The sequence below is a fragment of the Haemaphysalis longicornis genome, unplaced genomic scaffold (genome assembly GCF_048455015.1).
Source record: "Haemaphysalis longicornis isolate Haplotype H1 unplaced genomic scaffold, Haemaphysalis longicornis Haplotype H1 scaffold_8, whole genome shotgun sequence".
Lineage (NCBI taxonomy): Eukaryota > Metazoa > Arthropoda > Arachnida > Ixodida > Ixodidae > Haemaphysalis > Haemaphysalis longicornis.
Genome location: NW_027526445.1, coordinates 139,520,176 through 139,543,843, shown reverse-complemented (window position 1 = coordinate 139,543,843; position 23,668 = coordinate 139,520,176). Strand labels below are relative to the sequence as shown.

General features: G+C 43.2%; 1 protein-coding gene across 4 annotated transcripts in view; it reads left to right on the top strand.

Annotated features, from left to right (window-relative positions):
* LOC144150174 (uncharacterized) overlaps nucleotides 1-23,668 on the top strand; it is a 181,612-nt gene that overhangs the window by 10,064 nt on the left and 147,880 nt on the right. For all 4 annotated transcript variants that reach the window (XM_077682016.1, XM_077682015.1, XM_077682018.1 and 1 more), the window contains exons 3-10: nucleotides 5,108-5,152; nucleotides 7,220-7,264; nucleotides 9,958-10,002; nucleotides 12,548-12,586; nucleotides 15,851-15,889; nucleotides 19,467-19,511; nucleotides 21,199-21,237; nucleotides 23,380-23,424. In XM_077682016.1, the coding sequence (XP_077538142.1) occupies nucleotides 5,108-5,152; nucleotides 7,220-7,264; nucleotides 9,958-10,002; nucleotides 12,548-12,586; nucleotides 15,851-15,889; nucleotides 19,467-19,511; nucleotides 21,199-21,237; nucleotides 23,380-23,424 (342 nt within the window). The remainder of the gene's footprint in view (nucleotides 1-5,107; nucleotides 5,153-7,219; nucleotides 7,265-9,957; nucleotides 10,003-12,547; nucleotides 12,587-15,850; nucleotides 15,890-19,466; nucleotides 19,512-21,198; nucleotides 21,238-23,379; nucleotides 23,425-23,668) is intronic.

Genomic DNA, 23,668 nt, shown 5'->3' with positions numbered 1-23,668 from the left:
GCCAAGTTCAAGTTTTAGGCGACCATTTTACAGATACTGGAACAAATGGCTTTATTGAAAACAGTTACAGCTCTGTGTGGCAGTCGCTGCCAGATCGGCGGTTTAAAACGAGCGCCCAGAGCTTTCTGGACGCTCGTTTCGCGGACGAGGAAAAACAAATGCGCAAGACAAACACATGGGCGGGCGCGCGTCATCCCGATGTATTGTGATTTTATTTTTAATTGTTATTTTACACATTTTACAACAAAATTTGTAAAGTAACAAACGGCGAGAAAAGCTCTCTGCACGAAGAAAAGAGCATGTAAAAACAGATAGAACATCATCACGCGCTTTAATTTAAAATGTAATTGATGTCATATAATAATAAGTTTACCTGTTTGAATAAAAGACAGATTCACATTGCCAAATCTTTTTTATGCACAGCTTGTCTTCCACATTTTTGTTTGCTGACAGTATAAGCTAATGCGTACCATGTGTGCTGCCTTTAAACACTAGAGCCCCATTTACATTGACCCGATGAGGGCGCATTGAGTCGAAATAAACAGGTTTTTTTTTTACTCATCCCTCCCATGTATAAGCGGGCGAGTTGCGTAGGAGAGCCGTCGCGGCGAGTCTAGTCGATTAGAACGCAGGAGGTAGGTTTATTCGTTCGTCGGTTTGAGTTGGCGGGCCGTGAGGAGCAGAATACCATATTTGCGCGGTTCTAACGCACCCCTAATTGCAATGCGCAGGTAAATTCCCACCTAAAAATTTGAAAAAGAAATTTAACACTGACTGTACCACGCAGATGAAAAAGACATGATACTACGTACCTGGAAGAAGGAGATTTTATTGGCGGATGCAGCTGTGGAAGCCAAAAACAATTGTGCTTGATAAGATTGGTTATCCAGCTCTTGCTGGAAATAAAGTTATAGCGGGGAGAGAGAGAGACAACTTTATTACGCAATAATGCGAGAGTGGTTCCTCAGTCCAGGAGCCCATGTGCTGTCCAGGCTGCCGTAGCCCTGGTCACAAGCAGTAGCTGGTCCTCAGGTCGACAGCTGGACAGCAGTATCTCCCACTGCTCAGGGGAAGGGGACGGGTTCAGAGGCGGAAGGTCCGAGTTTTTTGTGCAGTCGAATAATATGTGTGCCAGAGTTCCTGGTTCGTGGCAGAATTTACACTTATCAGAGTACTGTGTAGGGAAGAGTAAATGCATACGGATAGGGTGGGGAAAAGTACCTCCTTGAATTTGTCTGAGTGTGGTTTCTTGGCTTTTGGTCAAAGATGTGTGAGGACTAGGGAAGGTCTGTGGAACATTGAAGCTGTTTGCGATTTCAAGTGCCTTGCGTTTCATCATTCTAGGGTTACTGACTAATTACAGCAGCAAAAAAAAAATTGCAACAGCTGACCAGAGTATAAGGCATGCCATTGAGTAATTAATGCGCCGAAATTCACTCACGTGGTGTTGACGGATTGTTTTTATTGGATTGAGTTGAATTTTGGGGGGACTTCGGATTGAGCTGGATTTTGGGGGGACTTCATGTCCGTTCCGTATGGAAATGCTGCTGGCCGCTTTAAAGCCCATTTGGGTTTGGGGTCCGATGGTTTCGGACTACCTTTTAGCAAAAGAGGGTGCGCGTAAGAATCCGGAAAATACGGCAGCTTCTTTCCCGGGAACCCCTCCTCTTCCCCCACCTGGATTCTTGGGCGGGGTTCAAATAAACGCGGGGAGGGGGGGGGGGGGGTCGAGGTAGCTGAACCCGCCAGTCGACTCGACACTTTCTCGTCGAGTCCATGTATCCGGGGCTTAGATCTGGTGACTAGTAACTGGCGCCTATTCTATGTGGCCCCGTCAATTCAGACTAAGAATCGTTGGACGCGTCACAATTTTGTTTTGTTCTAATGTATACCCGTGAATAACCTTTTCTCACCTTGACTACTAGAACTACATAACGCGCTACAAATATGAAAAGGCACACTATTTTATACATCAAGTATATTTTGTTTGCTTGAAATAATTTTTTGCTGGTATATAAGTACCTACATAGGCGGATTACTTCTTTTATGTAACTCATTCAGGCCGACTTTAGGGCCAGTTGATGGTTCATTCCAGACGTGTAACGCGCAAGGTTTTGACGAGAGACGAAGGGTGTGTCTCTGCCATCCTCCATCTTCGTCCAGATTTTGAGCTTTACGCTTTGGTTCTTTTATGTGTCTATCATTTGTCTCAGTTTACGTAAAACCTATAATTTCAATCTGCTATGAAACCTTCCGACGAGGAAAGTTGGAAATGAAGGATTTACTTTCTTTGTTGATTATGCTATCCTGTGGCAGTGGCGAATTTAAGAGAGCCCTTGGAGGGTGGTTAGGGGGCACAGCGCCCTTGACACTAGTACTAACAGGACTACAATTATTAATTTCATGTCAGTTAATACCTTCTGCGCTTTAGTTTACACAATAATAATGCAGTACGTGGTAATTAAAACTGAATATCTTGAAGACACTTTGGTTTGTTATGTTTCTGCAATGAAAAGCTTGTTTCGGGAATCTATAAAAATTTTCATGCCGGGCAAAGCATCCACGTCTGGGGCAGTGCTTATCGGTGCATTTATTATAGGGCAAGTGTACTGTTGTTCTGTGAGGCATTGAATAGGGCACCGGCATTTCTGACAGATGCAAAAACTGCCAAATGCAACCATTGAATAATGAGGCAGTATAACGGTAAGGTTGTACTAGCTGGAGAAGACATCCTCTTTTACAGTGCTGAGTTTGGGTGGCTACAGCAAGAAGGCTGTTGCGGCCGTAGAAAAGCAATTAAACCGAAAGCCCTTGACAAAAGGGGGATGAATTTACGAGCGAAATTGTGGAAGGTCTGCGTAAATACGGGGCTTGCGTAATAGATCAGAAGCAGCGAGGAATTAAGAGTGAAATCGCTCTTTACATTCACACCCAAAAAGAGGGCAACCCATTTAAATCACTGTTGAAGGCAAACACACTTTGCGAAAGAATGCGGCGCCATAACTACAAACGAATTTCGGACGTTTCCCCCTGCACACCCTTTCCTTCGCAATAATTTAGATGAGGTGGGCGCCTATCTGAAGTAGCATCCCAAAAAGAAAGGCATGTGAGCAGGTCTGGTGGACCACTTCTACGATGTGGCGACGGGCGGTCATCTTGCAGCTGTGGAATATATGAAGGGTGGCGTAAAATGTATGAGTGGAAACCGAATTATTACCGTTGACTTTCTTGGGCTGCTCGGGATATAGGTTCATTCTTTTGCCACCCTACTCTGAGAATAGGTGTATGCGCAGAAAGACAGGACGCTCGTATTTCAAAGCAGCTGTAGGTTGTGGGACTTCAAAGACAGTGGCGTCATTAGGCGTTATAAATACTTAGATGATTTCATGTGCTGTATGCATCGAGTATACCGAGGGCCGTATGCAACTCGAGATACTGAAAATAACTTAAGGAGCTCCAACCATCTGGTGTTGGTTTGAATTTAACTTTGTGCGCAACCCCGGGACAATCGTTTACAATTTTGTGCATCTTTTGACAGCGATTGTAAAATCTGTCTGTTGGATGCACAATACACAAACGAAGAAAGGATTTCTCCCGGAGACCTCGGCTTATTCGAACATTATCAAACAAGATGTTGGGACGACATTTTCGGTTGAGGCAGTAAGGAAAGTCATGCTTTAAAAACATCCCGGCAGTCAAGCTGGACGGCTAGCAGCAGCGAGGTGTGCTGACCGAGTTAGAATTACGGCCGAAAAAGCTGCTGAGAACGGGTATCAAGGGGAGGCAAGAAAGAAGCGAAAGAAAATATTTAGAGAAAAACGGCCAATGGTGTGGCCATTTCATACGTCCTTTCGCACAGTCTAAAAAAGAGTGGTGGCGAACGTTTTGGCCGTGCAATCTTTAGTGCACCTAACGCGTAATCTGCGCAAAAAATATGACTAAATCGGAAGAAACTATGAGGGCGAACTGTGCAGCTTGGAGCAAAATGTGCAGCAGTTTTTTAATTCTGAAGGCGTGTACTGTACATGATGGACCTGAGTCTATTAGAGCAAACCATCCACCGGCCAGACGCGCCGCTGCCTTAATTAACGTCTGAGAGAACCAAAGTGCACTTGCCACTTGATAGATGGTCACAACCATGATAGTTGGTCGTGGTCACAACAATTTCGCTGCCATTGCTTCAAATGGGAGTTCATGGCCGCAGAGCGAAACTATTCGTGGTCACTAAAATAAAAGCCTAATTCCAAGGAGGATAGGTGGATTCTGCATTGGTCTCTGGGGGGGGAAGGGGGAATACGTCAGTGGCCTTTCTGTCCACGCTTCCAAGAAGGGTTACAAATCTCCGCCAACATACGCACGTGTGTTATATTTTGGTAGTTTTTTTAAAAAAAAACGTTTATGTGTGCGTTGTTTAAATAGATCAGCAGGTAATTGAGATCTAGCTTTGCGTATTATATCTGCTGGTAGCCATCCACATTACATGTTTCAGCACTTTTGCAGCTGTGATATGCAGCAACAACGAGCCGTAACTGATGCTTTATGTTGGAATAATGATTTGGGTGTTTATATTGGTGCATTGTGTTTATTGTTCCCAGCTCTAACACTCACAAACGGAGAGTTCCAAAATTATATATACATAAATTATATGTATTACCTGTTTCGAACTTCCCCTGCCTTCCGAAATTTTCTTGCTCATAGATGCACGAATTAATCAAAAAGGGGGTAGGACTTAAACTTTAGTTGACTGATGTTGCTACATGGTTACGAAAAGAGAAGCATAGGGCACGTGGCGGGCACAGTGCACCTTTAAATGTGCACAAATAGGCATTTTTTCGAATAAAGAGGCAGAAAAAATAATGTTGGATATTGAGGTTTTATTAAAATTTGAGTATGGAATAGGTCTGGCTATTCCAAACTATTTACAACCGCACTAACGTTGCGGAGGATTGCCTTCTTTCACCGCCATTTGTAAGCGCAGTGGCAGCTGCTAAATAATGTCGGAATTGCAGTTCTTTCATAAGCAACAGAACATACACGACGTGTCGCTATGAGCCCTGCATCTTTTGCTTTTCTCTTCTTTGACTGCTGAAATTTCTATGCTCTCCAGAACAAGCACCAGCGAAACTGGATAAAGCGGTATTAAAAGAAAAACGTAAGTATGCTGAGCTATCTATCACATTGGTAAAAGCAGCGAACATTTTTTTTTATTGTGCCACTTGCCTGAGTGTTCATATTTATAGAGAGCGCCTTCTTGACGTGCCCGGGTTTAAGTACGTGCTTTGTTATAAATTTAACATAAGTTGTAAAAAATTATGTGTTTAGTGAAGTTTAAGCGATGTTTTTCAAGATTGTAAAATGACCGGCGTTTTTGCTGGAAGTTTTGAACGATGGTTAAAAACTAATTGCCTTCAGTTAGGTGCCAGAAAAGTTTTATGAGTCATCGGAAAGGCACCATATAAAGGGCCAGAGGAAACACACAGGCATTCATACGCGACCGCGAGCAAGTATATGGGAGCTGAAGAAACGGGACTGTTGGTAACGAAGTTGTCAACAAAATAATGCAATAAGGCATATTCCTAACAAAAGTCTGCGCATGCCTAAAAGTATATCATAGAGATCTGTACCTAAACAATCATGCAAAATTTTCTATATGACGTAATGTTCTCGTGCTCCCTCTCCCCCAAAAGAACATGACAATAAAGTTAAGAACAACACCCGCTCCAGACAAGGTATGGCAGGTTTACAGCCAATAAGGAAAAAAACAATGAACAGGTGTAAACGCCCAAACCGCAGCTCTTCACGAAAAGCCAGTTCGTCGACTTAAGAAAAACATGATATATCGCAGGTTCGGGCAGCAAGCTTGCACGAAAAGAAGGGAGACCACTATATTATATAAAAGTAGAACACGAAGAGCAAGAAAGCGAAGCGTTTTAAAAGTGGGGAACAGCGTGACAAGTGTGAAATATAGTATTACAAAGTTTCAGATAAGAAGTTAATTCGAACTCGGTTAATTCGAACTTCTGGATAATTCGAGCTTACGCCTTGGTGCCCTGCACAGCCCTGTATATTTCAATGGGGGAAAACTCCCGATAATTCGAACGCGTCGGTATCAGTTATTTCGAACTGGTATCCCCTGGTTTCCATCGTTTTTCGGAGAAGTCGGACCAGACTGATTGCAATGTGTTGCAAATCCAAACCAAACTAAATTTACTACAGAGGTAAAGGAACGAAACAGAAAAAAAAACAGCCAGGCGCGCTAGGCTCCTGCAACAGCTTATCTCGGCTCTACAAGGGGCGCCGCGCCGGAGGCGCCAGTGCTCAGGCGCATGCCATTATTATTAACGAAACAATATTCATGAAATCACCTGCCACAAACGTGTAGTACTGCCTAATTCGCGAGAATGAGTCCATAGGTGGCTTCTTGGTGTTCTGCCCGCGCGGTGTGGCGCGATTTTCCTTCAGTCTAGCGCCCGCCCTGTAATTCGAACTCCGATTAATTCGAACCATTTTATGGTCCCCTTCGAGTTTCAATTAACGAGCTTTTACTGTATGTGAAATTCTGAACAGATTAGTAAGTGGACTGATCTGACAGTCACAGGGTGCTAAACGTGGGCGCCAAGACACGTGGAGCCTCGGTCGGGAGTCCTTGGTTACGCGCATCAATACATGCAACTATAGACACCTGATTCGCTGCAAAATATGCGCTGTAGTTTTTCCAATTCCTGAAGGGTTATGTCTTGGCTATGCAGCCACAAGTGGTCCCTATTGGTGCATTATAAGGTATCAGTGAAGAGATTAGGGTTAGTACGAGGTAATGTAAACTTCCAATAGGGTAAAAGAAGTGGTGGGCAGCTGAAAAATACTTCAACGGCAGTGCTACTTGTAGAGTATAAAAAATAACTGCCAGGCACGCAACTAAGCTAATCTTTATTGAAATATGTACCAATCTGCATTTAAGTGAATAATGAGACAGCAAAAATGCGGGCCATGGAGGTTTGGCTTGCGTTTGAAGTATGTATTACGTTTTCCTATTTTAAACTATTGCTGGCCTTTTTAACATGATAGATATGCCTCTGTTTAGCCATTTACAGGGACCCACCGCTTTAAAGCGAATTCATAGCTATGGTCTTTCCATAAGCGATAGGAGGGACACGACACTGTCGCTCGGAGGGTTGCATTTATTTCTTCTCTTACTGCTCAAACTTTCTCTGATATCCAGCACAGGTACAAAAGAAACCAGACGTGGAAAAGCCGCCAGAGAAAGGTAGGTAGAAAGATTAATGTATCAGAAATTTATTATAAAGAGGCAGCGAAGATTTTTTGAGATCTTCAAATGACCAGCGGGCTTACCTTTTTGGAAAGATGTTTCTTGTTCTCATCTCGTGTTTAAATATGGCCTTGCTACAAATTAAGTGTACCTAATTAACAATCGTATTTGTTATGTTTAACGGCACACTTTCCAGATTTTGGAACAAACGACTTTCCTGCAGGTTATTGCGTACCTTATTCTGTGCCAGCGTTGTTCCTAAAAACTAGTTGCGTTGAGTTTACCGCAAAAAAAAAAAGATTTGTGGGGTACCGCGATGCCGCAACAAAATTGCTCGATAAAAACACGCGGGCATTGGTACGCCGGCATGGGTACACCAGCGAGCACCAGGAGAAACAGCGAGAACAGGAGAACAGGAGAACAGCGAGCACCAGGAGAAACAAATAAAACGGGACGTAGCGCTCCGTCCTATTGTATTTGTTTCTCCTCGTTGTCGTTGTTTCTTTGCGCTTCGTTTCAACATGAACCCTTTCCAACTCGCCCAGCTTTCTTCGTTACTTTTAAGTGCTGTGTTGTCTGCTTTCGTTATTTTCCTTGACAGGCCCCCACTTATAAATATAGGGCAGATTTCATTTAACTTCCTTCGCTACAATTTAAAGGCCGGAAGGTATTATATAAGAGGGGCGTAGAATGTGTAATAGAAAACGCAAAGAATTGGAACATAAAAAAGATATGCAGTAAAATTTATAAAGATTGGAAGGACAGTATTAGCAAAAAAACCCACAGTAATATCGCAATCAAAAATTTCAAATGACCTCTACTTTCAGTTATATTGAGATACGTGAGTGTTTAGGTTATTGTGGAAGGCTGGGTGGTTACTGGATCGGACTATATAGTAGGGTAGGCTAAGCAAGAGTTGTTTATAGCAAAAGTATGGTCAGTGATTGAATTAATGTGGTGTGCGGCCCAACAGAAAAACAATCCGACGGGATTGAACGATCGGCAGATTCAGTACTTTTTTTAGTGCGGTGATGCAGGTGACGTTACACTAGTGTGAGAAAATACAACGGGAAGTTTCATTTTTGATATTTCCAAATACTTAGTAAAAAGTTTTTGATGGACGGTAAATGAAAACGTTACTCAAGTTTCGCTCCTAGAAAAGCCTAATGTTCGCTGAGGCTGACGTTAAGTTGCGGCATAATTATCCCAGTGCGGGTGAGGCTTCAAAACAGATGGTTCGTATAATAGTTACCTGCTATAGCGATGGTGACTTGTGGATTTAAGGCGCTTGATGATGTGCCGCGGATCGGAGCTGACTTAATGCTGTATGTTTACTGTGCTGTGCTGAATTTGCAGGGGAATGCAATCAAAATAAAAGCATCGCAAAAAGGAGACAGACAAAGAGAGGACAACAGGGTATCTGCTGAACGTCGAACTGGTTTTATTGAGAATGAACCACAATATAAAGATAACCGTCGAACCAGGGGCTAATCTGCGGATGCGTAGAAATTTTAGTTATTTTTTGGACAAGGTGATGGAGGCCATGCTGACACATGTGTAAACAAGCGTTAAAATTTGTCCTGATTCCACAATTTCCAGCGACAGCCACGTTGTGCGCTTCCTGATGGCGCAAGTGTTTTGCAACTCAGGCAAACAGTCCTTACAGTTCAAGCAGTGGCTTACCCAGAAGCTTCCGCATCTTTCCCCTCGTGCGCATTTTTTACATTGTTCGCGTGCACCCTCAACCTATCGTTGACGCATTTCTCAGACTGGCCCCTGAACACGTTTGCACACGTTGAACAAATTTGGTAAACTACGCCTTCTGCGCATTCAACGAAAAGACGCCGATGCTTTGTGCCAGTAGGTTAAGAGAGCACACGAACGAAGACCACCATAGGCTGAGGGAGAGCGCGAACACCGCATGCAAAAAATGCGCAGAGGGTTGGGGGTGGGAAAGGTGCGGAAAGCGTATGGGCAAGCCATTGTTTGAATTCTAAGGACTGTTCGCATAAGTTGCGAAACATCTGCATCATTAGGAAGTGCAAAACATGACTGTCACGAGAAATTGTGGAATCAGAAGAAATGACATATTCTTCAGGATGGCCTTTATGCTCTTGTCTGAAACTGAAGATTTCTACGCATGCACAGATGAGCCACAGGTTGTACGGCTATGTATATATTATGTTTCATTCGCAATAAAACTAGCGCAGTCCCTGTCGTCTCCTCTCGGTCCTTGTCTCCTTTTTGCGCTGCTTTTCCTTCAATCTTGTACCAACACGCCCAGTTTTAATTTATTGTACCTAATCCCTGCCTTTAGTAAGGTTTACTTACATTAGTGATTTATCACAATAAGATGCAACGTCTTTATATCGTGTTGAAGAGCAGTGCTGTAACCTGTACTACGGACGAGCGAGAATGAAATGTTAACATCCGCAGTAAGTATAGGCTTGGTTAGTATATTATTGAGCGGGTGATTCATGTATATTCGAAACAGAACCCCAAGAAACATTTTGCTCGGGATTGTCTTTTTCTATCGCCGTTTGTTAGCATACTGTCACCGCTGCAATTTTTTTTGAGTTACAGTGTTTTCATAACCTCGAAAAGATACACGTCGCTGCCATTCTGTACCATCTAATATTATATTTTAGGGTCCTCTTCACTGTTCAGGGTTATTTTTCTCCGTCGTACAGGTACAGGACAGAAGAAGGTGAAAGTGGAGCATCCTGAAGCAACAGGCAAGTTGGCAGATATTTCAAGTTGGTGAAAGGAGCCAACAGTTTTTTCCTGATACTCTCCAGCGTGCCAAATGTTTAGTGCAGCTTCTTTGCTCCGTCTCAGTGCTTAGGGGTAAGCGCTGCTACAAGTAAACTGAAAATGGCTAAGGATTGTATGGGCAATGTATTTATTTTATTTGGACATTTTCCAGCTTTTGGGGAGAACAGGTGTTTCGCAGGCTGTTTTAGCTTGGCGTGTTTTGCTTTGCCGGAATGTCCGTCATAAAAAAATGATCTAGGTTGTGCCGGAAAAGCAGAGCTGTCTGCGATATCCGGCAAAGGCGGAATGGAAGGAATGAATGGGCGTATACGAGGCACTAGAGAACGCGATGGCACTGAGCGTGATCGCCAGTCTGAAAAATATATACGCTCTTATGAATTTATTGTTACTCACATAACGTAACGATAAGCGACGTTGCCAACAAAAATTGAAGAGCACTCTAAAACTAGTGTACAATATTATCTCACTCTTTACACACTCATACGAACAACGAAGGAGGCTTAGAAGTTTATTTGTTACGATTAAGACCGTTGCTGAAGGGAGGGAGAGAGAGAGAGAGAGAGAGAGCGAGAGAGAGAGAGAGAGAGAGAGAGAGAGAGAGAGAGAGAGAGAGAGAGAGAGAGAGAGAGAGAGAGAGAGAGAGAGAGGAGGGAGGGAGAGAGAGAGAGAGAGGGAGAACAAACTTTATTCTGAATCCGTTGGGTCAACGACTGGAGATAACTGCGGGGTGAAGCCGCAGCCGAGTGTTTGACGGAGAGCTGCGCACCTGGTGAAAGTACAGGTGGGGATGGTCTATCATGCTCAACAGCCCAGGAAATCGAAATATCCCAATTTGGTCAGCTGCGCGGTTTTAGTGACACACCCGCAAAACAGCTCCAGATGTTTAGAACGTGGCAAAAGTAGGAAGAAAGCTAGAAGACCAGCGTGCTCTGTGAAACTTGTACACGGCTTGTCGGTATGGCGGAGCTAATTGATTGGTTGCGTTTATGGAGACACTATGCCGCATTATATAGAAGCAAATTTTTTTAGCAAACTTGCAAGAAAAAACTGAGCAGCTAAAATTGAAACACTGACAGAAATAAGGGAATGACTCTAACGCATCCTAAGGAGCAATTATGGTATTGTGGAAAGAGGTGAGGTGTTAGCTAAGGTTAATAGAAGTCTTTACAGCGTTATGAGGAAAAAAAAGTAGGATTGATTTTAAGTGGGAAGGAACGTAACTGGGGATAGAACGAAATTTCGCTTGCACACAGAAAGAGACAGGCTGCAGAAGTAATCGTTCGACGTGGAGGTGACTCAGAAACTAACTTAATACCTACCTAAAGTACTCACATAACTGGATGCGCATTATACAAAAAGCTGAGAAATGACTGGTAAAGTGTCTCGAGAAATTCCGGAACACCGAGGCACTGCTCGTGTTGAAGTGAATGCGATAGCATTAGTGTTGATATGTGGAAGGGATGTGTCTGTATTGCGTGCGCCGCCATCTTTCCCAGTGTGTGTTGATTTAGGCAGTCTGGAGTCCATCGTCACCTATAGCGACGAACTTTGCAGAACAGGTGCATATGAAAGGCAGGGCCTCCATTATATGGGCGGTAATGACGTGTTGCCGACAGCGGCACTGTCTAGTGGAAAGCATTTGCCCTGTCATTTATAATAACCTGCGTTTTATCTGCGCGGCGTATTGTTCCTTTTAGGGGCACTATGACTAAGGGTTGGCCAATGATCCCTTTTAGCCATACATATACGCTCTTAGAAGGAACGTGCTTTGGTAATGACCTAATTTATACCTGTGCAGTGGTAGGCCTATGTATATTATATATTATACCAGTGGTAGGCCTATGTACAACTATGCAACGCTTATTTTTGCATCCAAGGCCACCACACTTATTCTAGATTGACATGTATTCAGCTTTAATATCCAGCCATGGTACTAGAAAAGTTTCCGGCATGTCTCGCATTCGAAAGGACCTGCATGGTTAAAATTCCACCGAGCAGAAAGTTAATTCAATCAGCGAGTTATCTTTAAGAAACTCACTGGGCATAAGCAATTAAGTTGGCTTCGAAAGATGGTAACTCAACCAGCTACTTTTTTTAGAGGACATTTCCTGTTAGTTGTGGCGTGTTGCGAGCGTTTATTACACGTTTTGCATCGTTTGAGCCATCAGCCATTTTGTCTGGCACACGTCAAATATTTTGGGTGCCATTCGTGCGTATTTTGTGTGCCTTGGTCAACAGAGTTTTGATCAACATAGTTAACAATGCGTTTGCATTAAAATACAGAAGTTAAAATGCAAGGATATGGAGGTATACCACTGCAGGGGCAAATCGTACTGCCAAGGATGTCTAAGTCTTTCGATATTTGCTTCCTTAAAGCCCCTGCAAGCGAAACTTCGAGTGAAAGCTCTTTTATACACTACGGAACACATGCGGCACTGTATTTTTTTGCTCTTCGTGACGGTCTTTCAGCTCATTAGTAATGTTCTTTTTCGTCGTAAAATGCAGGACAAAAGAAGGTGAAAGAGAAACAACATGAAGAAAAAGGCAAGTAGGCAAACCTTTCTAATCATGGAAAGGAGCGAATAATTTTCTTGTACTACACGCCTGCGTGCCTAACACTTATGAGAACCTTTTTTTATCGAAGAGGGCTGAAGGAGGAGCTGCTCTACAAAGCTAGCGGAACTTGTAAACAATAGTACGGTAGTTGATTTGCAAGATTATTGAGCAAATGACCATTTTCGGACAATTTGAGCTTTCTACAGTAGCCACTGTGAGAATGGTGGCTAAAAAGTTTAGGATTTGAGAGAAAAAGGTTCCTTTGAAGGAACAAAGCCGTGAAGGAAAATATGGGGGGTGAGAACGATAGAACGCGATTTACAGACCATGCTTATGGGTAGAACAAATGTATAGGGTGCCCTAATTTATTTGTTACTTACAAAACACAATGTTAAGGGAGGTTGCCATACAATTGATTGATTTGATTTATTGAATAATTGGAGGGTTTAACGCGCCAACGCAACGCAGGCGATGAGGCGCGCCGTAGTGGAGGGCTCCGGATTAATTTTAACCATCTGGGGATCGTTAAATTGCGCCGAAATATCGAACACACGGGCGTTTTTGCTTTTCGCGTCCATCAGAAAAGCGGCCGCCGCGGCCGGGAATCGAACCTGCGTCCTCGTGCTCAGCAGCAGAACTTCTTAGCCACTGAGCCACCCCGGCGGGTAGGTTGCCATACAAAGCGGAAGCACAGTCTAAAACTACAATACAGCAATATCTCACGGTTTACGCAGCCATAAGAATATCATAGGAGGCTGGGACGTTTACTTGCTACAATCCGAGCAGGCTGTTAAAGATATGAGTGGGGTGAAGCTAAAACCGAGGGTAGGGGAGAAAGGATGCGGATGATTTACCAGGCTCTGAAGCCGCGGAATATAAAATAGCATAATCTGGTCAGCTGCACTGTTCCAGTGACCCATTTTAAGGCAGCTGCGCGAGTTTAGAATGATGCAACAATAAGAGAAAACTCCAACAAAAGCCCGCAACCGCAAAATTGGGCATGTCTGGTCAGAATAGCTAAAAAGATAAACTTGTTGGGTTTATGCTAAGAAGAAATCTCATAATATCGTTGCAATGTTCTTCGCATAGAAGTAGAAGGAAATAGACAGAACTCAAGCTGTTTAAACAGTAATAGAGAAATCATTTTTGTTCAAAGCGACAGTTCAGCTATAGTCTTAAGCGCGTAGCTGTCAGCTAAAGCCAGAGGATGGATCACATGTTTTGGGAGGAAAGAAAAATGATTAGTATATAAGCAAGGAAATAACCAAACTCGTGAAAGAATGCATAAAATCTTGCTTGCTGTAAGACACAGATCGCAGAAGTAATTTTTCGTAGCTAATTCGCACTTTGAACAGGCTAGAGTGAAGAGGCTCAGAAAAATCAATCGTTTGAAAACCTAGCCGAAATACTTGCAGAACCTCCAGTAGCCGTAACTGCTTAACTGTTACGATTGCAAACGGCTTTTAGAGAGATTGGCGGAATGACATGAAACGGAGGGTATGCCATGTTATATGTACGCAACCAAGGTGACAGGCTGCGTATATGAAGTGATACTAAGCGGACGAATGCATGACCCCGAACATGTAAAGAGGAAATACACGTATAATGAAAGATTTTGCATGGCATATTTCGCTGGTCCAAATAAATTTTCTTTCGTTTAGAACAGACCTACAGAAGTACGGAGAGGTCTAGGAGTAGAGGCGACAGACCTAGGCTTTTCGGACAATATATACAGTGCAGTGCCGGCATGGTGGTCATTACCAACAAAAGTATGATGGTGTCTATATTGAAGAGAGTTATTCGGCAATGCAATGCTTTTCTGAAATCAAATTAGCCTGTCTAGAGGGGTACACTGAAATCTTGTTAAGTATATCGAAGGCACTTTATTTCAGCAAGACCCCGGGTTTGTAGCCACCAGGAACGACGAAAAGGCCATATTGACGCGTTTTTTTAAACCTAGCGATACTTCCACACTGAATTTCACCAGCATAATTTGGCGTGAGGTGCGCTACATTTGGGCATGTAGGGAATGTTGGTTTTTTGTGTGCATGTCCCTAGAGCGTGAGTCATGCCAGGGGAGTCTGCGGAATCTTTTTATTCCTACTTGTGTCAGAGTACCACAGATAAACCGATGGAAAATGAAGGTGATTCGTACGATGATGCTCTTTTTGAGAATAAAAAACTAAAGCAGTTCCACCTAACGTGAAAGCGCACGGATTCTCCATACGGGCTGTGGCACCGTTCTTCGCTTGTTGCTACCAACCTTCACGCTCTTCGCCTCCCTGTCTCAATCCGCTCTTGCTGAATTGAATGTGGGTTCGTTCAGTTAAATTCCGTTTTCCCGCCGTCGCAGTGCTTGCGCGCCTTCTCCTGGGACATCTCGTATGGTTTTCTTTATCTTTTGTTTCTTGTTCTGGCTAGAACCGCGAGAGCGGGAGTTCTGTTGTTTTTGTGCTTGATTTAGTCTCGGACATGCTGGACGGATCGTTTGAACGGGTCGTTTTTGTTCGGCGACCACTTTTTTTAGCTCACTGTCGTAAAAGCCAACACAAAGAGCATTGCCCGTAAATTACATATATTTTGCCTAACACGTATCTTCAGTTTTCTTTGCGCAAAATAATGGGGACATGTGTGACAAATGCCAGCTGCGCTATGGCCTTGGAACGGTTCTGCCTATATATACCTTTGGTTCAAGTACCCTCTTAACTTTTGGCCGGAAGGCTGAATCAAAGAAAAGCGTGTAGGGCCCCACGGCCTCTCGTCTAACAAAGTGTTTCACTCGTTTACTCTTTTCAAAGCCTCTGTTTGAGTGCGTACCACCGCGTGACTGCGGTGACAAGATAGCGTGACCGCGGACGCGCTACGGCGACAAGTCGGGGCCCTAAAGTGCTGTGCATTATAACAGAAACGCAATTAAGGTACGCTGCAGAAACACTGTTGGCAGCAATAGGAATCAGAATTTCGTCACTAAATGGCAAGGTAAATGCTACGCATGTGACACTTCGGTAGTTTTCTATACGAATACATGTAAACTTTTACGATCTACTTACGACCTTAACAACATTTGTTACGATTGCCTATGTGCAACACCAATTACTAGCGTAAAGAGTACCGCAATGCGAAGTTGGAGTGACAGCCTTTGGTACCTAAAAGAACGTATGATAACGTAATGTTCTGTGCATTGTTTGTAATTAAATTTAACGAATATTCACTGTACTGATTAGTGAAATTTTCCTTCGTCCTCTGGGCTAGGACAAAGCAAAGTAGAAAAGAGACATCCTGAAGACGAGGGTAAGTACGCAAACTTTGTAGACTGGTGAAAAAAGAATAATTTTCGTGCTATTCTCTTGGGTGCCGAATGTTTAGGACCATTGTTTTGCTTTGATTCAGTGGTTGGGGTTCGGCCATGCTACAAATTCACTGCAAGCGGTAAAGGGTCGCGTGTTTTGCACATCTGATTTCGGATTTTTCAGATCCTGAGAAAAGAAAAACGCCATTTCTTGCTCATAACCTCAGCTTAGTGCATTATTACAGGCTGGAATTCCAGTTAAAAACTAAGTGATTTTAGTATGGTCCCAGAAAAGCTTTTTATTGTATCGCACTTAGGCGGGAGGGATGTGATGAGTGTGTGCACGCCCGTACGAGAAAACCTGATGGCACTGACCGTGTTTATCGTCATGTCAAATAGTAGGGTAAAAAACTTGATAATAAGCGAGGTTGTCAACAAGAGCTAAACTGCAATCTGCGAGTACTATACAACAATATATCATGATATATATAGCCATAAACAAAACAGAGGAGGCTGGAGAAATTTAGTAGTTACGATTACAGCCCGTAGTTAGAGACATTAACGGCGGGAAACCAAACCCGATGGTTTGTCGAAGAGGTGCGCACCTGTGGAAAGTACAGTTCCGGATAGTTTATGAGGCTCAGAAGCCGCGGACTTTCAAATAGCCGCATCTGGTCATACGCACTCTTCCAGTGACACACTCGTAAGGCACCTGAAGTGTTTAGAACAATGAAACAACTAGAGAAAGCTAAAAAAGAAGCATAAAACGGGAAAATTTGGCGTTGCTGGTTGGAATAGCCCGTGTTTTACGCAGTGATTGTACTTATGCTGAGAAGAAACCTCACTATTCGTAGCAATAGTTTTCCACAGAGATAACAAAAAATAGACGCCGGAAATCCTCAAGCTGTTTAGAAATATAATGAAATAAACCTAATTTGTGCGAAGCGCCAGTTCAGGTATTGTTCAGGATGCTGAGGGGCTGGCTGTTGTCAAGAGAAGTGACCTTAGCGTGACGAGGAAAAGAGTTACGGTAGATTTAAGATGGGAACAAAAGGAACTGGTAAAGAAGGAAGATAAACTTGCGCAGAATAATGGACTGGATGCACGGGTCACACTTCTAGAAAAACCCGCACATTTATTCGGTGAGAGTGAAGTTATCTTGAAAATAGTTGAAAAACCTCGCCAAAATAAATAACCAGCCTTAGCTAACAATGGGAAAAGGTAAAATGTACGTGGTAAATTATCTCACAAACGGAGGTACTTAGAAATGCAGAAATATGGAAGTAAGACGTAGTGGGAGTAGATGGGATTGCTGAAGTTGTCTAAAGCAATAAGCAGAAGCGAGATGTACCCGCTGGCATGGATTGAATACGACAATTCTGCGACATTCATTCTTGCAGCTAGTTTACGGGCGTGGTAGGTGCGGCTTGCTATTATCTTATATATCACCGAGACGCAACAGGGATAACAGAGCAAACGAGATGGAATAAAGAACTACACTAGTGTAAAGTATTTTGCACATTGATATAAGAGAGAAAAAAATTTCGGGCCACTATTGACGCGTAGGAAGCCTCAAGGACACCTGGGAAAGAACAAAAAAGAAATATGCGTAGAATAAAGGTCGAATGAGTTCGAAAGATTGCACCAGGGAAGCTAGACAATATATTTCAGGTTTTCGTAGCAGTTATTAGGTAAATCTGGCGTGCCAAACGACAACTGAGCTTTGTTTTCACGATGGATATCAAAGGGTTGGAATATATTTTGAAATGTTTTGCATTTTTTTTGGTGAGATGTCTACTTTCTATTTTAAACCTTCCGCTATTATTACACATTTTCCAGTTTAGTTTATGCGGTCAGCTATAACCTTAGATTCGTCACCAATTAGCTGATTTCGTTGTGTGTAAGTTGTTTGCGAAGGTTATACTCAATCACTTACAAGACGCACTAGGTTTCAGCCACCAGGGCAATAGGCTGCATTTGGGAATTGACACTAAACATCAAATTATTCAATGCGTTCAAGCATGTAGGGAAGAAATGCGGTAATATATGAAGTAGACGCCAATCAGTCGACCTTGTGTTATATAAATTGTTTACCAAGGTTATAGCGGTTATAGTTGACCGTATGGGCTGGAAAAATGTAATAATGGTGGACGCTTTAAAACACAAATGTCACGTCTCACCCAGAAAACTTGCAAAACATTTTAACATGTCCACCCACATAAAAGCTAAAAGTAGCCTGTAAAGCGCCAAATGATTTTTTTTTTGACAGAACAGGGTTGTCAAAAAGGCCTTAGATTCGTCACCAATTAGCCCATTCTGTTGTATGTGAGTTCCTTACGAAGGTTATAGTCATTCATTAAGAAGACACTCTAGGTTTCGGCAACCAAGAAAATAGGCTTCATTTGGGAATTGACACCAAATATTCAAATCACTCAGTGCCTTCAAGCATACAGAAAATAAATCTGGTGAGTGCAATAAACGAGTTGTGACAGTTGTGGCTTGTGAAAGGCATTTCTTTAGCTGACAGCACGAGACATAGCATCACTGTCAGATTGTCGAGTGCTAAATGCGACAGACAGTGGCTTCTCGCAATATATATGAAGGAAACATACCAGCGCGGTAGATTTTCGCAAAAAGAGGGGGACTTTTCCTATCGTAAAAGGAGTCGGAGTCAATCTAGAAGACATTAGTTTGCAAATAAATTTAGCCTGTGTTGCGGTGATATTAAGGAAGTCTGATTGGAATAAAGACTATTTTATACAACGAATTCTTATTCCACTAGTGCCAGGGTATAACGAAAGGGGCATTTGTTCGCCATTCAATAGGACTAGCGCTGTTTCCTTACTCCAGATGGTCAGCCAACCTTGCCATGTGGTGTGCGGGAAAATAGGTTCTGTGAGTCCTTTCAGAGAGTGTGATAAATGCTGGGGTAGTCGAAGCACTTAGGACCCTTGGGGATCTCTGGTAATGGCTGAAATCAGTGTGTAAGGTGTGCAGTAGGGGGCATGTTTGCGACGTCTTAGTAGAGCGGTTACGAGTGCGCGAGTGTTTGGGGTGTGGTTGGGGCTGAGCCCTGTTTTGTGGTCTGTTTTGGAAGTATCTAGTGTAAAGTGGCTGTTCATCATGTGGTTGTGTTCCCTGGCAAATCTTGCGGAATTTTGATACATACATATCCGAGGTGACACGACAACGGGTGGTAGTTACACATAACACGATGGTGGCACTATGTGAAAATGCAAATAAAAACGCCCGGTACGCGGCAGACCTGCGCATTTAATAGCTCCACTCCGTATTTTTGCAAATATAGCGCAAGAGAAATGCGACACAACGTATGTAGAGTTAAGTTCTGGAGTCGAATACACTGAGACAGTGACAATCTTTGTGCAAACTTTTAACTTTACTTTGGGTTAGCTTTGCGTATCACGGTGAGCCATCGTAACACGTGTTGCAAAGCAAAAATGGAAAGGCAGTTAGTTGTCATCTGCCAGAAGATATACCCACTGCTTTTTTGTGGCCTGTATTTTTCGGTATACGCAAGTTTGGCAGCTTTGATGAGCAATGTTTTCTTCTTTTCTCCAGGGTCAGGAGAAAATAAGGTAGATGCGAAGAATCCCAAAGAAAAAGGCAAGTATTGAGGCAGTCTGCGTTGGGGAAAGAACCGAACGCTTGTTTGGCTTATTCGCCTGCGTGCCTTACTTTTTAAACTTTTATGCCCTCACCCAGAGCTTATGTATGCCGCGAGCAACAAATAAAGTACAACGTTTAAGGTGTAGTAAACTTAGTGTAGTTTTTGCACATTTTGAAGATTTTGGAACAAAAGAATTGGTTGGAGACAGTTCCAGGATGATGTGTTATTCCGTGCCGGAATGGCGGTTAAAAATTGTGTGAATTGAGCTTGCAGCCAAAAAGCCTTTTGTAGTATCGCTAGATGTTGAGAGGAAAACAACCGGTTGGAGACCGGAACAAGAATGCCCGCTGGCGCTACCTGTTATTTTGGCGAACACAGATGCAGGTTGTCCTGATTAAGTGGTTACTTAAAGAACCTAACGATAAGAGAATCTGCTAAAGTGAGCAGAAGCGCAAGGTAAAACTAGAAGCAACAATATTGCAAGCTCCAAAAAGCCATAAAAGAGGTTTGTTCGTTTATTTGGGACGTTTAGACGACTGAAAAAAAGGTATGGAAATTTTGTGTTTACGATTAGAGCAGGCTGTTAGGAATAGAAAAAAAAAAGCGAAATTATCCGCCTTCATTTATCAAACGCCCAAATAACATAAAAACCATTAGAGGAGGTAGTTTAGGGGGCGGATATTGGTAGGAATATAATGTATGCACCGACACACGATACTGCTGGCACCGCGAACTATATGGGTAAAATATTAATAGTAGAGTAATTGCAAGTTTAGCAAACAATACTGTATGGACTAGCTTGTCTCTAGAGAGTACAGCATGAACTAAATCAAACGGCGCAGAATGGGACGAAGAAAGCTAACGTTTTCCAGGCCGCTACTGATAAAAAGGGAGGCTCTGGGTGACATCGAAAATAGGGGAAAGGGAAAATAGGTTACGTTGAAGTTTTCAAGAGTTGAACTATCGGGGTTGAGCGCGGTTCCCTTGGGTCCTTTAGCGATCGATACAATAAGAGTAGATAATGGAAGGTTACGTGTTGGCATGTGGACAACTTTTGACGGCGAATTCACCTATAGCGACTAGAGAACAAAAAATGCCGAAGAAATGGCTAGAGAAAGGAAACCAGAAAAATAAAACAGCGGATGCTTTAAATGACGAAGGTGACATTGGAACAGCCAAGTTGCAAAAATTATTTAAGTTTCTTTCACATAACTAATAAAACTAGCCTCAGAAATGCTGAAAAAGTTTAGGGCAGAATCATCATCATCATCATCATCATAATCATCATCATCATAGTAATCATCCCATTTAGGTTCACTAAAGACGAAACACTTTCCCATTAACCTCACTGAGGGACGAAGCACTCTCCCATTGACCTCCAACCACTCCTGTCCTGATCGCGTTGTCGCGTCGGTCAGGAGCGGCTGGCCCGTGATTGCCGTGATCGCGGCGTGATCAGCGCCGTTCGGGTTGTCTGTGCGTTCTCTTCAGCGCAAACGAATTACGGGACCAGGCCAGAGTTAAAAGGCTGCTTCACCCCTGCGCGGTTCGCAGCCTCGCTATCGATGGGGCGCCGGCTGGGCTAGGGACTGACAGAGAATTAACGGAGCTGCCGCTCTATGTATCGCTGTCATGCTCTTAAGTTATTTTCTCTAATTGGTGTCATTCTTATCTGGCTTCCAGGGCCTGGACAGAAGAAGATAAAAAATCCGGAAGAAAAAGGTAAGTAGGCAGAACTTAGGAGTGGGTAAAAGGAGAGAACAATTGCCTTGAGCTACTCGCCAGCGGGCCGTCCTGGTAGCACGCCCTATTTTCTCGGATGGCATGCTTATGTTAATGCCTGCTAGATTCCATCGAACTGGTTAATATAAAACACATTTGTTATTGCGTATTTGCGCAATATTGACATTCCCGAGCAAAAGCTTTTTCAGTGATAGCTGCAGCTGGGCTATGTAGTCCGTTTGGAAATGGCGGTTTGAGACTAATCGCTTATAGTTCGCTGTCAGGGACTGATTTTTTGTATAGTGAGAAGGCCCGAGGAACTTACGGGGTTTGTTTATCGACCCGAAATGGAGAACATCTTGATTACATTGCTGCTAACTGAATTTAACAAACCGGTTTCGGGCACAAGCACGAGCACGTGATGAAATATCAATATAATATATTGTGCTTTGTACAGCCATAACCATTTATTTTTAGCCATGTATGTATTTGGAAAGAGGTAATGAATAAATGACCAGCCTGCCTACCCGTATCGGTATATAAGTTGTTTACCAAGGTAATAGTCGTTGCCGAAAACCTAAATTTTAATCAACAAATACAAACCGGTGTGTTTAGAACATGCTACTAACATAATTAATTTGTACTATCAAACAGGTAATCATACATTTTCGAATATTTAAATGGTTTGCAAAGATGCTAACCAACGTTATATTCTGTGGACAGTTACACAGTAATAGAATTGCGGAGTCTAGGAACCATGGCAATAGAGCTAAGCACGTTGTGGGTTACATAAAATGGATCTACCAACATGGTAGTCCTACGCAACGACATTTAGGAGTTTCCTGTTTAAGAGTTGCACAACGCAAGGTCTTTCTGAAATGAAGTAAGGCCTGTCTATACGGGGTATACTTATTGCTGCATTGCGAAAAAAAAAAGAAACTGAATTTGTATACAGAAATGCTTGTTCAAAGCTGCCGAAAAGACAAAACAGCATTTTTTAAGTGCGAATGCACTTTATAAGCGACCCTGAATTCCGGTGACCGCCGTCCGTCCACATAGCAACAGCTGCGGTTGCGCGCGCTCCTCGTCTTCCTTGGCAACGGGGGGAGATGGGCGCGCGCTGCCTGGCCGCTGACATGGCACATACCCACGTGGGGGATTGGCCAGGAATCTCCTCGTCTTCCTTGGCAACGGGGGGAGATGGGCGCGCGCTGCCTGGCCGCTGACATCGCACATACCCACGTGGGGGATTGGCTAGGAATCGGGCGTGAGAAGGGCTAATGCACCCGCTTAAAGGAGTACTGACACGAAATTTCAAAGCTGAGATCCGCTCTAGCAATCAAGTACAACGACAACACAAATAGGTGTCTGTGAATAAATGCATCTTTCTTTCTTTGTAGTTGTGTGTGTGTGTGTGATCTCTCTTTCGCGAACATTACCGAACCGCGCAAATTCAACTCATGCATTCGCACTTTCACATTCTTCCCCTCGGGGAAATGCGGGGAAATTTTTTCGCGTTCACAAGTGTTTGGTGTACTGAAGCATGAGAGTAGGCCAGACTCCATTTCTATTACCAGGAATTGAATTTGGTATCGGCAAAGATTTGAATAGCGTATGCGTGTCTCCTGTACTGGTCTGTCCATGAATGTTCTGATGTAGAGTGGTTCGGTGTTCTCTCTTTAGGTCCCTCGTGCTGTTGCCGTAAACGACGGAATTTCTTCAAACCTACCTGTGTCTCCTTAATAAAAAATGCTCTTACTACAGCTAACAATAACTATAGAGTAGTTTGAGGGTATAAAACTAGAAACTTACCATGCACGGTAGGTGTACTTGATTGAAGTGGGCCCCAATATGGATTTCTGACAAGGCAAGGCAAAATAGCAACATGTCAGTCATTTCGTTTAGTTAGGGAGTCCGGGATAGTTAAGACGATTGCAATCTACTTAATACCTGATGATCTTTGCCTACCGCTGTTTTAGTGTGTCTATTGACCTGCGCAGCCACAGGTGCAAGGCGGGCTTTCAAAGGCAGTCTTTTCCTTAGTGAAAAATGTTATGCTACTCTGCCACTATGTGGCCTGCATTCTTGTGCGTTACCAAAACTTGTCTTGTCTAATTGGTGAAGTTTTTACCTTTCTTGCAGGGCAGGAACAGAAGAAGTTGGATGTGAAAAATCCTGAAGGAAAAGGCAAGTAGCCAGATGTATTAGTAATATTGCACCACCGGCCTTCGTGCCTTATTATTAGCAGAGCATTTGCCTGCCTCCACTCCTGGGATGACGAGCTCCTTTACAAAGCCAGTGCAACTACCAAAAACGGTATATTAACAGCAGTGCAACTTCAAATTCCTAAATTTTAGAAGAAAAGGCTTTTTTGGAGACAGGTTTAGGCGGGAGTCGTGTTTTGCTCTTATTTATTTGTACATGTTCTTTG